The 16,073-nt window shown below is 43.0% G+C and overlaps 1 protein-coding gene across 16 annotated transcripts in view; it reads left to right on the top strand.

Moving 5' to 3' along the window:
* cyst (rho guanine nucleotide exchange factor 18 cysts) overlaps positions 1 to 16,073 on the top strand; it is a 1,629,610-nt gene that overhangs the window by 1,303,644 nt on the left and 309,893 nt on the right. For all 16 annotated transcript variants that reach the window (XM_070090333.1, XM_070090340.1, XM_070090337.1 and 13 more), the window contains one exon: positions 8,252 to 8,369. In XM_070090333.1, the coding sequence (XP_069946434.1) occupies positions 8,252 to 8,369 (118 nt within the window). The remainder of the gene's footprint in view (positions 1 to 8,251; positions 8,370 to 16,073) is intronic.

Here is a 16,073-nt window from a genome sequence, read left to right as displayed (position 1 = left end):
TAAAATCCAATCCAGCCTAATATAACCTAACCTGACATAGAAAGATCTAACCAACCCTGACCTGTCTTAACATAGCCTAACTTCTAGCTTAAGCTATATTGTCACTGTCAGTCAAACAGAATATATTTTAGGTGTGCTAAGTTGATAAGTGTGCTTGACCTTTAGAGTGACATGTGTGTTTAGAGAGCCCTGCTGACGTGCTGAGTCGCACCCGAAGAGTGTAGTAGTTAGTTAAGTGTGGCAGGACCAAAGCTGGGAGGTCTTGAGGTGAGAGCAACACGGGAAAAAGTGACTCCTTTTGCTCTCTCTGAAGCTCTTCAGTCCTTGATGTCCTTGAGGCTCTTGTCACTGTATGTGTTGACCTTTTCATGGTTGCGAAAGTGTATCTCTCTCTCATTTTGGTGATTGGTGGAGACCCATTTCTCACCCTCCCTCCTGTCCCCCCTTTCATTCCTCTTCCTTAGCGTCGGTTTCTTTCCTCTTTCTTCCCTTCCCTTCACTTCTTCCTTCTCATTTTTCTTTCCTAACTCCTTCGCATTTAAACTCTATTTCTTTTGTCTCAACTTTCCTTCCATACCCTTCTTCCTGGAGCATTCTCCTCCAGTTGCAGACTCGTGGAACAGCATCCTCATAAAAAATTGAAAGATACCACTGTCATTTTCAGGAGACTGGACACAGATGTCATCCCAGTCACAAGAAAACACCGATATTGCCTCTCTTCACAGTGGTAGTAAAGTAGTTAAGAAAAACTATAGGTCACCAGCACACTTCACACATCAAAATCTTTGTATATATCTAGAGATTGCTGATCACATGGAATCACAACAGTTGCACAATCCAGGGCAACATGGGTTTAGGGCAGGTCGTTCCTGCCTTTTACAACTGATTGATCATTGAGTCGTGGTCCTCTGTCCACTGGAAAACTAGCTAAATGCTGATGTAGTGTACACTGATTCTGGAAGAGCGTTCGACAAGTGCGGCCATGGTGATAGCTCACATAATGCTTGCAAAAGGAATAACTGGGGAAGTGGGCAGATGAATATTTAATTTCTTAAATAAAACACGCACTGTACAGTGGAACCTTTGGTCAGGACCATAATTCGTTCCAAAACTCGGGTCACGACCCGATTTGGCCGTGAACCGAACCTAATTTCCCCATTGAATTGTATGTAAATACGATTAATCCGTTCCAGACCCCAGACCCCTATGAACTCTTTTTTTTTTTTAAGCACAAAAATATTTAATTATACCATGGAATGCATAGTGTAATAGTAAACTAAATGCAAAAACCTTGAATTACACTGAGAAAACCTTGAACAACAGAGAAAACTAACATTGCACGAATCCGTTCTAGACCCCCACGAACGGTTCACTGTAAACAGTTTCCTTTTTTTTTTTTTATTTTTTTTTTTTAGGAATTTTAAGAGACGTCTAATGGCTGAGAAGTTAACTCCGTTATTTATCGTTCGATTTGCTTAATTTTTGGTGTATGTTAAGAAGCATCTTTCCATCATACATTGCACAAGTTTCAATAATATAGGCCCAACAATCAACTGAAAAAAAAACATTTACCAAAAATAATGTATGGTAAGCTCTAGCCAGGTACTGGCACTGCTAGAAGTTGTCCACTACCTGCTGATAAAACATTGCTAAACCGAATAAGTCACTCTGACTTTTTTGGGTTATCCTAGGTTCACGACACATATGCTGCTATATATGATAATTTATGTAATTGTATTTATGTATGCCTGAATAAACTTACTTAGTTTTATGGTGCATTACGAGTGTATATCACAGCACTGTACAAGACTTCGTTTTCTCTAATATAAGTACCCAGGAGGGGATAAGAGGATGGTACTTTATCCCTTATCCTCGAGTTCACAGCGAATGAACGCATGTCTGACCAAGACCGACTACAAGACGAGGGTCTTTGTTAGGTGTACACAAACAACAGGAAGTGGGGAAAGTTGGCGCGTGCAAAAAAAAAAAAAAAAGGCGCAGAATGTGAAAATCGGTGTGTCTGTTTGTTCAGCACCCGATTATGTGTTCGTGGCCATATGCAAAAATTTGGTGAATTTTTTGGTCGTGAACCGATTTGTTCGTATTCAGAAGCATTTGTGACCAGAGGTTCCACTGTAGTAGTAAAGAGAGTGAAGTTGGAGGCTGCCACAGTGAAAAGCTTTGTTCCTTAAGGCACAATACTCGCTCTTCTTCTGTGTCTCACTCTTATATCTGACTTAGACAGTGACATAAATTATAGCACCATAACATCCTTTTCTGGTGATGCTAGAATCTCTGTAAGAAAGAGAGAGAAAGAGAGGGAGGGGCGTCCGTCAAGACACAGCAAATCTTAAAGCGTGTACCTTAAGCATACCTGAAGGCTGCTTCCGGGATCAAGGCCTGATCAACTAGGCTGTAACAGCATAGCCTGGCTGTAACAGCCAGGCTAATCTGGAACTGATTTTAGGAATTTGTCCAGTTTCCTCTTGAAGACAGCCAGAGGTTTATTGGTAATTCTGATGCACGGAGGAAGGGCGTTGAAGGGTCGGAGACCTCTGACACTTAAGGGGCACTTAAGTTCCCCCGTCTTCTAATAAACATGTTCATTTTTCCACTATAATCTACCTTGTCCACAATTACTATCGCATTTGCTTTGTTTCGTAAGGTGAAGTCCAGGATGTTTCCTTACTTCACATTATAAGTTAACAAATCTTTGAGGACAATTGTGTTGCAGAGAGCCGAGCTTCGCTCAGATCTTAACGAGTTCTGTACTTTTTTATTGACTCTGTTGAATGATTTGAGCTTGTCCTGTACTCTGTTACAGTTTTTCACAGTCGAGTAACTGAAACTTGTTAAGCATCATTGCTGTGTTATGGAAGAATGGAGGAAGTATAGAGGGAAACAGAGTACAGGACAAACGCAAATCATTCAGTAGAGCGAATGTTCAGGTATCCTTCAGGTATCCTTCAGGCATCTTCCTCCACCTCCTTCATTATTTATTTTCTCATTGTTTCCCTTATTTCTCACTCCCTCATTTCCAGTCTACTTTCTTCTTCCCTCCCATAATACCTTCTTCCTTTCCTGTTTACTTATCCCCTTCCCTCCCTATTTACTTCCTACTATCCCCTTTCCTCCCTCCTTCACTATATTCTCTCCTTCCCTGCCCATCCTTCATTAGCTAATAAATTATCTTAAACTTAATTCATGTTTTTCTGAGGTTAACTTTGCCAGCTCCCCGCCTCACTTCAACACCTCCCTGCTCCGCCTCGTCAACACCTCCCCGCCCGCCTCGTCAGCACCTCCCTGCCCCGCCTCGTCAACACCTCCCCGCCTCGTCAGCACCTCCCCACCTCGTCAGCACCTCCCCGCCCCGCCTCGTCAACACCTCCCCGCCCCCAGCCTCGTCAACACCTCCCCGCCCCACCTCGTCAACACCTCCCCGCCCCACCTCGTCAACACCTCCCCGCCCCCAGCCTCGTCAACACCTCCCCGTCCCCAGCCTCGTCAAGACCTCCCCGCCCCCAGCCTCGTCAAGACCTCCCCGCCCCCCGCCTCAGCACCTCCCCACCCCGCCCACCTCGTCAGCACCTCCCCACCTCGTCAGCACCTCCCCGCCCCGCCTCGTCATCTACGTCAGAGGACAGCGTTCTAACCTATCAGCCATTAAGTGCTACTTATACAATCATACTACTCCAGCCTTGGTGGCTGAAGGGTTACAAAGCTGACCCTCTCAATTGCACACACCACGGTTCGATTCCCCGTCCATATCTCTGTTTATTCACTGTCAGGCATTCATTAAGATGTGTGTGTGTGTGTGTGTGTGTGTGTGTGTGAGAAAGTGCGTGTGTGACTGTAATGTGCATGTGTGTGAGCGTGTAAATGTTATATATAATATATATATATATATATATATATATATATATATATATATATATATATATATATATATATATATATATATATATATATATATATATATATATATATATATATAACTCTGACCCCTCACGGTAACATGAAGCCTAAGAATTTAAAAGTTACTTTTTTCAAAACTTTTTTAAGTCAATTTGGCTTGTTGAGAGAGAGTGCCTGTAAGGCAGATATGTTTCCATTGTTGTAGAGGAACCTGCAACACAATGCTTCCCATATTATTTATTTTGCTATATAAGAATAAACTTTTGTTTTTGCATTGTTACGGCTAACATCGGCTATTCTTAAGTGAAAATGATACAGGGTAGATGTTCTTATGGTTGTCTTATTTGTTGTAAGTGGCATGTCCACCTTCACACCTGACAGCATGTCAGGTGCACCAGACAGCATGTCAGGTGCACTAGACAGCATGTCAGGTGCACCAGACAGCATGTCAGATGCACTAGACAGCATGTCGGGTGCACCAGACAGCATGTCAGGTGCACTAGACAGCATGTCAGGTGCACCAGACAGCCTGTCAGGTGCACCAGACAGCATGTCAGGTGCACCAGACAGCATGTCAGGTGCACTAGACAGCATGTCAGGTGCACCAGACAGCATGTCAGGTGCACTAGACAGCATGTCAGGTGCACCAGACAGCATGTCAGGTGCACTAGACAGCATGTCAGGTGCACCTGATATCTCGCTAGAAATAAGGAATGTCAAACGTCACGATACGAAGTAATAACGTTTCCTAAGGTACAAAATCTTAATTTTACAATGAGCTGGATCTTGGTGACAATTTCCAGTTGCTTATATATGGAAAACATTAAGAACTCAAAAGTGACACTGTGTAAAAAAATCATCAAATAAAATGAATGGAACGCTTAAAAGACCTGGGAGTAATAATGTCAACTGACCTTTTGAAGAACACAATAAGATCAAAGTCACGACAGCCAGGAAGATGATGGAATGAATAATGAGAGCTTTCAAAATAAGGGAAATGGTGACAATATTCAAATAACTTCTGGCCTCCTGTGCTAAGAGTATTGTTCATTGTTGACAGCTCCATTCAGGGCTGGAGAAATTTAAGAGTTGCAATAGATTCAAAGATCATTTATGGCCTGCATAGAGCCAAGAACGTATAAGTTTTAAATAGGTAGTAACTCATCAGAGTCCTGAATATGTACCGTACTTACTGAAGCTAATAAGAGATACGATCTAATATATATACTCTGAAAGTACTAGAGGGTTTGGTCTAAAATCTGCACACTGCCATGATAACATTCTTGAGTAAGAGGTACAGGAGAAAGTGTGTGGTCCAAGAATTATTTAACGTCTTACCAGACGATATCAAATGCACTGTTGGTACAACTATAGAAATCACAGACCGAGCCGCGGGGGCGTTGACCCCCGGAACTCTCTCCAGGTAAACTCCAGGTAATTCCTGCCGGATCAACAGGGCTGTGATGGTATGCAAGTCACAGGCCACTTTACGTCCGGGCTGATCCAGCGGACTGATTCTTGCCTCTTCGGTGGAAGCTATTAGGAGGTAGACTCTGAAGCTCCGGCATACATATCTCGTGACCTTCGTGATATCCATGATGTACACAGAATTTAAGACCATGTCGTTAGTGTTGTCTTGAGGGAGGAGGAAGCTGTAGAAGACCATGTCGTTAGTGTTGTCTTGAGGGAGGAGGAAGCTGTAGCATTCCTCACTCTGGCGGATGAAGGTCCCATCTACCAATTCTTTTTTTTATTTTGTTATTTATTAACACATCGGCAGTTTCCCACCTATTCAAGGTGACCCGAAAAAGAAGAAACACTTTCATCATTTATTTCATCACTGTCTTGCCAGAGGCGCGCCTACACTACAGTTATATATTCTTAATATTCCCGTCATGTGTTATCTCTGATTTTTCGTTTTATCTTTATCAATCTATGTTAATGATTTGTCTCTTCAGCACAGCAGAGAACAGGGAAGGCTTGTAGTGATGTACTAGCTATGAGGGTTGTAGCCTGGGAGTGAGGGAAGGCTTGTAGTGATGTACTAGCTATGAGGGTTGTAGCCTGGGAGTGAGGGAAGGCTTGTAGTGATGTACTAGCTATGAGGGTTGTAGCCTGGGAGTGAGGGAAGGCTTGTAGTGATGTACTAGCTATGAGGGTTGTAGCCTGGGAGTGAGGGAAGACTTGTAGTGATGTACTAGCTATGAGGGTTGTAGCCTGGGAGTGAGGGAAGGCTTGTAGTGATGTACTAGGTATGAGGGTTGTAGCCTGGGAGTGAGGGAAGACTTGTAGTGATGTACTAGCTGTGAGGGTTGTAGCCTGGGAGTGAGGGAAGACTTGTAGTGATGTACTAGCTATGAGGGTTGTAGCCTGGGAGTGAGGGAAGGCTTGTAGTGATGTACTAGCTATGAGGGTTGTAGCCTGGGAGTGAGGGAAGGCTTGTAGTGATGTACTAGCTATGAGGGTTGTAGCCTGGGAGTGAGGGAAGGCTTGTAGTGATGTACTAGCTGTGAGGGTTGTAGCCTGGGAGTGAGGGAAGGCTTGTAGTGATGTACCAGCTATGAGAGTTGTAGCCTGGGAGTGAGGGAAGACTTGTAGTGATGTACTAGCTATGAGGGTTGTAGCCTGGGAGTGAGGGAAGGCTTGTAGTGATGTACTAGCTGTGAGGGTTGTAGCCTGGGAGTGAGGGAAGGCTTGTAGTGATGTACTAGCTGTGAGGGTTGTAGCCTGGGAGTGGTGGAAGGCTTGTAGTGATGTACTAGCTATGAGGGTTGTAGCCTGGGAGTGAGGGAAGACTTGTAGTGATGTACTTAGTGATGTACCAGCTGCGAAGGTTGTAGCCTGGGAGTGAGGGAAGGCTTGTAGTGATGTACCAGCTGTGAGGGTTGTAGCCTGGGAGTGAGGGAAGGCACAATTGTAGTGATGTACTAGCTATGAGGGTTGTAGCCTGGGAGTGAGGGAAGGCTTGTAGTGATGTATTAGCTGTGAGGGTTGTAGCCTGGGAGTGAGGGAAGGCTTGTAGTGATGTACTAGCTATGAGGGTTGTAGCCTGGGAGTGATGGAAGGCTTGTAGTGATGTACTAGCTGTGAGGGTTGTAGCCTGGGAGTGAGGGAAGGCTTGTAGTGATGTACCAGCTGCGAAGGTTGTAGCCTGGGAGTGAGGGAAGGCTTGTAGTGATGTACTAGCTATGAGGGTTGTAGCCTGGGAGTGAGGGAAGGCTTGTAGTGATGTACCAGCTGTGAGGGTTGTAGCCTGGGAGTGAGGGAAGGCACAATTGTAGTGATGTACTAGCTGTGAGGGTTGTAGCCTGGGAGTGAGGGAAGGCTTGTAGTGATGTACTAGCTATGAGGGTTGTAGCCTGGGAGTGAGGAAAGGCTTGTAGTGATGTACTAGCTATGAGGGTTGTAGCCTGGGAGTGAGGGAAGGCTTGTAGTGATGTTCTAGCTATGAGGGTTGTAGCCTGGGAGTGAGGAAAGGCTTGTAGTGATGTACTAGCTATGAGGGTTGTAGCCTGGGAGTGAGGGAAGGCTTGTAGTGATGTTCTAGCTATGAGGGTTGTAGCCTGGGAGTGAGGAAAGGCTTGTAGTGATGTACTAGCTATGAGGGTTGTAGCCTGGGAGTGAGGGAAGGCTTGTAGTGATGTTCTAGCTATGAGGGTTGTAGCCTGGGAGTGAGGAAAGGCTTGTAGTGATGTACTAGCTATGAGGGTTGTAGCCTGGGAGTGAGGGAAGGCTTGTAGTGATGTTCTAGCTATGAGGGTTGTAGCCTGGGAGTGAGGAAAGGCTTGTAGTGATGTACTAGCTATGAGGGTTGTAGCCTGGGAGTGAGGAAAGGCTTGTAGTGATGTACTAGCTATGAGGGTTGTAGCCTGGGAGTGAGGGAAGGCTTGTAGTGATGTTCTAGCTATGAGGGTTGTAGCCTGGGAGTGAGGAAAGGCTTGTAGTGATGTACTAGCTATGAGGGTTGTAGCCTGGGAGTGAGGAAAGGCTTGTAGTGATGTACTAGCTATGAGGGTTGTAGCCTGGGAGTGAGGGAAGGCTTGTAGTGATGTTCTAGCTATGAGGGTTGTAGCCTGGGAGTGAGGAAAGGCTTGTAGTGATGTACTAGCTATGAGGGTTGTAGCCTGGGAGTGAGGGAAGGCTTGTAGTGATGTTCTAGCTATGAGGGTTGTAGCCTGGGAGTGAGGGAAGGCTTGTAGTGATGTACTAGCTGTGAGGGTTGTAGCCTGGGAGTGAGGGAAGGCTTGTAGTGATGTTCTAGCTATGAGGGTTGTAGCCTGGGAGTGAGGGAAGACTTGTAGTGATGTACTAAACATGTGTGGTGTACCCACGACAGGTTCTGAGGAGTTCCTGGACACTCGCAAGGGACGCACCAGCAGCACCAGTGAGTGCCATCGTAGACGATCATGGTCAGGACTCTCAGACGAGGAGAAGAAGAGAGCCAGACATAGAAGGTGAGCCTTTTACCTCTAACTTCTTTTACTTTTCTCAGCCTTTTTCCTATACCTCCGTCTCTACCTCCTACGTCCCTCGCCTCTTCTGCCTTTTCCTCTGCCTCCTCATGATCATCACTTTCACTTTCTTTTATATTTTTCAACCCATGTTTTCACACTACGTTCGTACCTCTGTCTCTGTCTCTTTGTTTCTGTCTCTCCGTCTCTCTCTCTCCCTCTCTTTCTCCCTCTCTTCTTTTCTCTCTCCCTTTCTTCCACTCCCTCCTTTCCCTCTCCCTTCTCTCCCTCTCTTTCCCCTCTCTCCCTTCTCTCTTTCCCTCCCTCTCTTCTCTCTTTCCCTCCCTTCTCTCTTTCCCTCCCTCCCTTCTCTCTTTCCCTCCCTCCCTTCTCTCTTTCCCTCCCTCCCTTCTCTCTTTCCCTCCCTCCCTTCTCTCTTTCCCTCCCTTCTCTCTTTCCCTCCCTCCCTTCTCTCTTTCCCTCCCTCCCTTCTCTCCTTCCCTCCCTTCTCTCTTTCCCTTCCTCCCTTCTCTCTTTCCCTCCCTCCCTTCTCTCTTTCCCTCCCTCCCTTCTCTCTTTCCCTCCCTTCTCTCTTTCCCTCCCTCCCTTCTCTCTTTCCCTCCCTTCTCTCTTTCCCTCCCTCCCTTCTCTCTTTCCCTCCCTCCCTTCTCACTTTCCCTCCCTCCCTTCTCTCTTTCCCTCCCTCCTTCTCTCCCTCCTCCTCTCTCCTTCCCTCCCTCCCTCTCTCACATTGCCTAAGCACCATTGCTGATCATATTTAGTTTCAGGTATTGAACCTGTTTCCATCTTTTTAACTAATGAAGAATCTTGGCTTTTTGTGTGTGTGTATTTTTGACTGTGCCTTTACCAGCTGTGTCAAAAAATTACTTATATGTATTTTGCAGTTCTTTACGGCTATAGCAACCAGATTCTTTATAAGCTTGGTCTCACAATATTGTCTTCTGCCTTGAGCTTTGTTTTTTAATGTTCATGTATAGGTGAATGTGTATATGTACTGTTGAACGCTGTATCTAGGGCTGAACGTGTATACATAGGATTGAATGTGTTTGCTGGGGGGGGGGTGATTGCACGTATTAAACATTGGGTTGAATGTGTATAAGTAAGGTTGAACGTGTATGGATACGGTTAAACGTATATACACGGTTGAACGTGTATACGTTATGTTTAACGTGTATACATAGGATTGGACAAACCTGTATATATTTGAAAGTGTAAACATAAGATTGAGCACCTGTACACACACGTGAACGTGTATAAATGTATATGAACGTGTGTACATGTGACTGAACGTGTATGCATTCAGTTGAACGTGTATACATAGGATTGAGCATGTATATATACAGTTCAATGTGTATACGTACAGGTGAACATGTATACATACCATTGTGAACATGTGTACACACACACACATATATATATATATATATATATATATATATATATATATATATATATATATATATATATATATATATATATATATATAAATATATAAATATATATATATAAATATATATACTGTATATATATAAATATATATATATATATATATATATATATATATATATATATATATATATATATATATATATATATATATATATATATCGTGCTGAATAGGTAAACTTGCGATTTTGGCTTTAATAGCAACTCTCTTCTTGCCGAATAAGACAAGCTAAAATTTGTCTATGCAAAAATTTCGCAAAAATCATGCTGAACCTAACGTGGAAAATATATTTCATTGTGTTTATTATTAAATTATTGTAAACTTATCTAAAATTTATCTAGTTGGATTAAGGTAAATGAAATTGCGCTTGTTATAATAAGGTTAGGTAAGTTTTCTAAGGTTCTTTTGGTACAAAAGTACTGAATTTTGCATTAGTATAAATGAAAAAATATATATTTAAACGTATAAGAGAAAATTTTAGAACTTAATTTTAAGCGAGTTCTTGCTAACTGACCAGTTTTACCTATTCGGCACCACATATATATACACACACATTTGAATGTGTAAACATGCAGGTGAACGTGTGTACATACAGTTGAATGTGTATACATAGTTGAACATGTATTCTTAGCTGAAAGTGTATACATACAGTTGAACATGTATTTATAGTATAACATGTATATCTTACTTTCACATTATCTTAACATACCTCGAGCTCTTGTTGTGTATGTTCATAGTTGTAAATAAAATCTTAACTATTGTTTGTTTTTCTAAGGTAAGTTATTGTTAGTTTTTTACTTAGTTTGTGTTGCGAGTCGCTAGTTGAGACGAACTTTGTTCTTTAAGCTTTGTGCCATTGTTATACAGTGTAATGTTGTGTTGGTAACACTGTTGATGAGTGGGGCATCTCTGTTGTGTTGGTAACGCTGTTGATGAGCGGGGCATTTATGTTGTGTTGGTAAAGCTGTTGACGAGTGGGGCATCCGTGGTGTTGTTGATAATGCTGTTGATGAGTGGGTCACTTGTGTTGGTAACGCTGTTGGTAAGTGGGGCGGCCGTGTTGTGTTGTAACGCTGTTAATGAGTGGGGCATCCATAGTGTTGTGTTGTAAACACTGTGTTGTTGTCTTGGTAACATTGAGTTGTGTTGGCAAAGCTGGGAATGAGCACGGCACTCCTCTCGTTGTGTTGGCAACATTGTGGTGCTGTGATTGTAATGTGGTTAAGTGAAGCACTTTCTTTGTGTTGGCAATACTGTGGTGTTATGTTGGTAATAATGTGGATAAGCGAAGCACTTTCTTTGTGTTGGCAATACTGTGGTGTTATGTTGGTAATAATGTGGATAAGCGAAGCACTTTCTTTGTGTTGGCAATACTGTGGTGTTATGTTGGTAATAATGTGGATAAGCGAAGCACTTTCTTTGTGTTGGCAATACTGTGGTGTTATGTTGGTAATAATGTGGATAAGCGAAGCACTTTCTTTGTGTTGGCAATACTGTGGTGTTATGTTGGTAATAATGTGGATAAGCGAAGCACTTTCTTTGTGTTGGCAATACTGTGGTGTTATGTTTGTAATAATGTGGATAAGCGAAGCACTTTCTTTGTGTTGGCAATACTGTGGTGTTATGTTGGTAATAATGTGGATAAGCGAAGCACTTTCTTTGTGTTGGCAATACTGTGGTGTTATGTTGGTAATAATGTGGATAAGCGAAGCACTTTCTTTGTGTTGGCAATACTGTGGTGTTATGGTAATAATGTGGATAAGCGAAGCACTTTCATTGTGTTGGCAATACTGTGGTGTTATGCTGGTAATAATGTGGATAAGCGAAGCACTTTCTTTGTGTTGGCAATACTGTGGTGTTATGTTGGTAATAATGTGGATAAGCGAAGCACTTTCTTTGTGTTGGCAATACTGTGGTGTTATGGTAATAATGTGGATAAGCGAAGCACTTTCATTGTGTTGGCAATACTGTGGTGTTATGCTGGTAATAATGTGGATAAGCGAAGCACTTTCTTTGTGTTGGCAATACTGTGGTGTTATGTTGGTAATAATGTGGATAAGCGAAGCACTTTCTTTGTGTTGGCAATACTGTGGTGTTATGTTGGTAATAATGTGGATAAGCAAAGCACTTTCTTTGTGTTGGCAATACTGTGGTGTTATGTTGGTAATAATGTGGATAAGTGAAGCACTTTGTGTTGGCAGTACTGTGGTGTTATGTTGGTAATAATGTGGATAAGCAAAGCACTTTCTTTGTGTTGGCAATACTGTGGTGTTATGCTGGTAATAATGTGGATAAGCGAAGCACTTTCTTTGCGTTGGCAATACTGTGGTGTTATGTTGGTAATAATGTGGATAAGCGAAGCACTTTCTTTGTGTTGGCAATACTGTGGTGTTATGTTGGTAATAATGTGGATAAGCGAAGCACTTTCTTTGTGTTGGCAATACTGTGGTGTTATGTTGGTAATAATATGGATAAGCGAAGCACTTTCTTTGTGTTGGCAATACTGTGGTGTTATGTTGGTAATAATGTGGATAAGCGAAGCACTTTCTTTGTGTTGGCAGTACTGTGGTGTTATGTTGGTAATAATGTGGATAAGCGAAGCACTTTCTTTGTGTTGGCAATACTGTGGTGTTATGGTAATAATGTGGATAAGCGAAGCACTTTCTTTGTGTTGGCAGTACTGTGGTGTTATGTTGGTAATAATGTGGATAAGCGAAGCACTTTCATTGTGTTGGCAATACTGTGGTGTTATGTTGGTAATAATGTGGATAAGCGAAGCACTTTCTTTGTGTTGGCAGTACTGTGGTGTTATGTTGGTAATAATGTGGATAAGCGAAGCACTTTCATTGTGTTGGCAATACTGTGGTGTTATGTTGGTAATAATGTGGATAAGCGAAGCACTTTCTTTGTGTTGGCAATACTGTGGTGTTATGTTGGTAATAATATGGATAAGCGAAGCACTTTCTTTGTGTTGGCAGTACTGTGGTGTTATGTTGGTAATAATGTGGATAAGCGAAGCACTTTCTTTGTGTTGGCAGTACTGTGGTGTTATGTTGGTAATAATGTGGATAAGTTGGTGCCCCAGAACTCAGTGTTTACATGGTGACAGTAACCGGTGGTAAACACCAGCCACAGCTACGGATCATTGGTCGATGATAACAGTAAACATAAATTAGTCTGAAGGGAAGAGGAAACCTGTATTAGGACATTGGTGTCACCAGTGTGTAAACTGTTTGTGTCACCAGTGTGTAAACTGTTTGTGTCACCAGTGTGTGAACTGTTTGTGTCACCAGTGTGTGAACTGTTTGTGTCACCAGTGTGTAAACTGTTCGTGTCACCAGTGTGTAAACTGTTTGTGTCACCAGTGTGTAAACTGTTTGTGTCACCAGTGTGTGAACTGTTTGTGTCACCAGTGTGTGAACTGTTTGTCACCAGTGTGTGAACTGTTTGTGTCACCAGTGTGTGAACTGTTTGTGTCACCAGTGTGTGAACTGTTTGTGTCACCAGTGTGTGAACTGTTTGTGTCACCAGTGTGTGAACTGTTTGTGTCACCAGTGTGTGAACTGTTTGTCACCAGTGTGTGAACTGTTTGTGTCACCAGTGTGTGAACTGTTTGTGTCACCAGTGTGTGAACTGTTTGTGTCACCAGTGTGTGAACTGTTTGTGTCACCAGTGTGTGAACTGTTTGTCACCAGTGTGTGAACTGTTTGTGTCACCAGTGTGTGAACTGTTTGTGTCACCAGTGTGTGAACTGTTTGTGTCACCAGTGTGTGAACTGTTTGTGTCACCAGTGTGTGAACTGTTTGTGTCACCAGTGTGTGAACTGTTTGTCACCAGTGTGTGAACTGTTTGTGTCACCAGTGTGTGAACTGTTTGTGTCACCAGTGTGTGAACTGTTTGTGTCACCAGTGTGTGAACTGTTTGTGTCACCAGTGTGTGAACTGTTTGTGTCACCAGTGTGTGAACTGTTTGTGTCACCAGTGTGTAAACTGTTTGTGTCACCAGTGTGTAAACTGTGTCACCAGTGTGTGAACTGTTTGTGTCACCAGTGTGTAAACTGTTGGCGTCACCAGTGTGTAAACTGTGTCACCAGTGTGTGAACTGTTTGTGTCACCAGTGTGTAAACTGTTTGTGTCACCAGTGTGTGAACTGTTTGTGTCACCAGTGTGTAAACTGTTTGTGTCACCAGTGTGTGAACTGTTTGTGTCACCAGTGTGTAAACTGTTGGCGTCACCAGTGTGTAAACTGTTGGCGTCACCAGTGTGTAAACTGTTGGCGTCACCAGTGTGTAAACTGTTGGTGTCACCAGTGTGTAAACTGTTGGAGTCACCAGTGTGTAAACTGTTGGTGTCACCAGTGTGTAAACTGTTGGTGTCACCTGTGTGTAAACTGTTGGCGTCAGCAGTGTGTAATCTGTTTGAGTCACCAGTGTGTAAACTGTTGGCGTCACCAGTGTGTAAACTGTTGGCGTCACCAGTGTGTAAACTGTTGGCGTCACCAGTGTGTAAACTGTTGGCGTCACCAGTGTGTAAACTGTTGGCGTCACCAGTGTGTAAACTGTTGGCGTCACCAGTGTGTAAACTGTTGACGTCACCAGTGTGTAAACTGTTGGCGTCACCAGTGTGTAAACTGTTGGCGTCACCAGTGTGTAAACTGTTGGCGTCACCAGTGTGTAAACTGTTGGCGTCACCAGTGTGTAAACTGTTGACGTCACCAGTGTGTAAACTGTTGGCGTCACCAGTGTGTAAACTGTTGACGTCACCAGTGTGTAAACTGTTGGCGTCACCAGTGTGTAAACTGTTGGCGTCACCAGTGTGTAAACTGTTGGCGTTACCAGTGTTGATGGAATGCCATTGTTCACAAGACCATGGTACAAAAAAACTATTCTTGTTCTCTAGACCAATTTACAAAACAGTGTAGTTGTTCATAAGACCAGGGAGCTGTGTTTTCCCCGCCATATTCCGTCACACAGGATGGGTTCCATGCATAATGATAGAAATCTGACTCAGTACTTGACCAGGCAAGCACCAGACGAGCCTGGCCCGTGGCCGGGCTCCTGGAGTAGAACAACCCTCAGACCTCATCAGAGGTAAAGGTAAGGAATGGATGTACAATCTGATTAGTTATATTTCCTCCAGTCAATTAGTGTATAGGCTGTGAGGTAGTATGTTGTTGTTTCTGGCATGTTGTAGACCTGAAACATTCCTGAGCCATGTTGGTCACCTCTGAGCCTTCACCAGCTTACCACACAACATTATACACAACGCTGTAATTTTTTTTTTCACGAAGAGAAGCTTCAGGTGATCCCATTCATGATTCTAGTGCACTCTGGAACACCAAGGATGATCGTCGTGGCCATGTTCGGGATTACTTCAGGTTTATTCATTTTAATTAAGCAATAGGGAGCGACAAGAGGGGAGGGGGAGGAGGGGGGAGGTGTTGTTACACGCTTTTAGTATCATAATTATAAATTAATTAGTCTTAATTTGACGCAGAGTGTTTCCCACCATGGTTAAACATGTTAATGTTATGGTGGTGGTGGTTGGAGTGGGGCATGGGTGAGGGTTGGGGTGGTAATGGGGGTGGTATGTTGTGGGTGGTGGTGAGTGTGATTCGGGGTGGTGTGGTGAATGGTGTGGTGTTTTGGTGATGGTGTTTTGATGGAATGGGGGTTGTAGGTGATGGTTATGGTGTAGGTCTCACGGGTCTCCAAACTTTTCACTACGAGGGTTACGTCTTATATTTTACACATTTTCACAGGCCAAACAAAAAGACCAGGCCTATAAATGTAATGATTGATTAAAATTTAAGTGAACAAGTTTTTGGGGGGATCCATTTTTGTAATGATCATGACATGATTCAGAGAAAGAGAAATGTGACAGTACCTTGCTCACACTGAGAAGTGATGTATAATGTGTTAAAATGTCAAACACAAGTCAGTGCTCTGACAGTATAATCAGTTACTGAACTGCAGATGAGAAAAGCTGACACAAGATTAATTTGAACAAGATTAATGGGAATGATGGAACTGGTTGTCTAATTTCAAAATATTGCTGAACTGAGGTTTCAGGCTTGAGGAGCCAGTTATTAGACACTTCAAATGTTCATCAGATAAATTAGTGCGATATTTAGACTTAACATGCTTCATTTTTCAATATGTTTGTTCACAAAGTTACGTTGTACCTAAAAACTGATACGAATCCACAAGCAAATCACTTGATATTTGGAAACTGTCCAGG

Source organism: Cherax quadricarinatus, chromosome 31, assembly GCF_038502225.1.
Source record: "Cherax quadricarinatus isolate ZL_2023a chromosome 31, ASM3850222v1, whole genome shotgun sequence".
NCBI lineage: Eukaryota > Metazoa > Arthropoda > Malacostraca > Decapoda > Parastacidae > Cherax > Cherax quadricarinatus.
The sequence above is the reverse complement of the archived record's forward strand: the minus strand, read 5'-3'. Positions and strand labels throughout refer to the sequence as shown.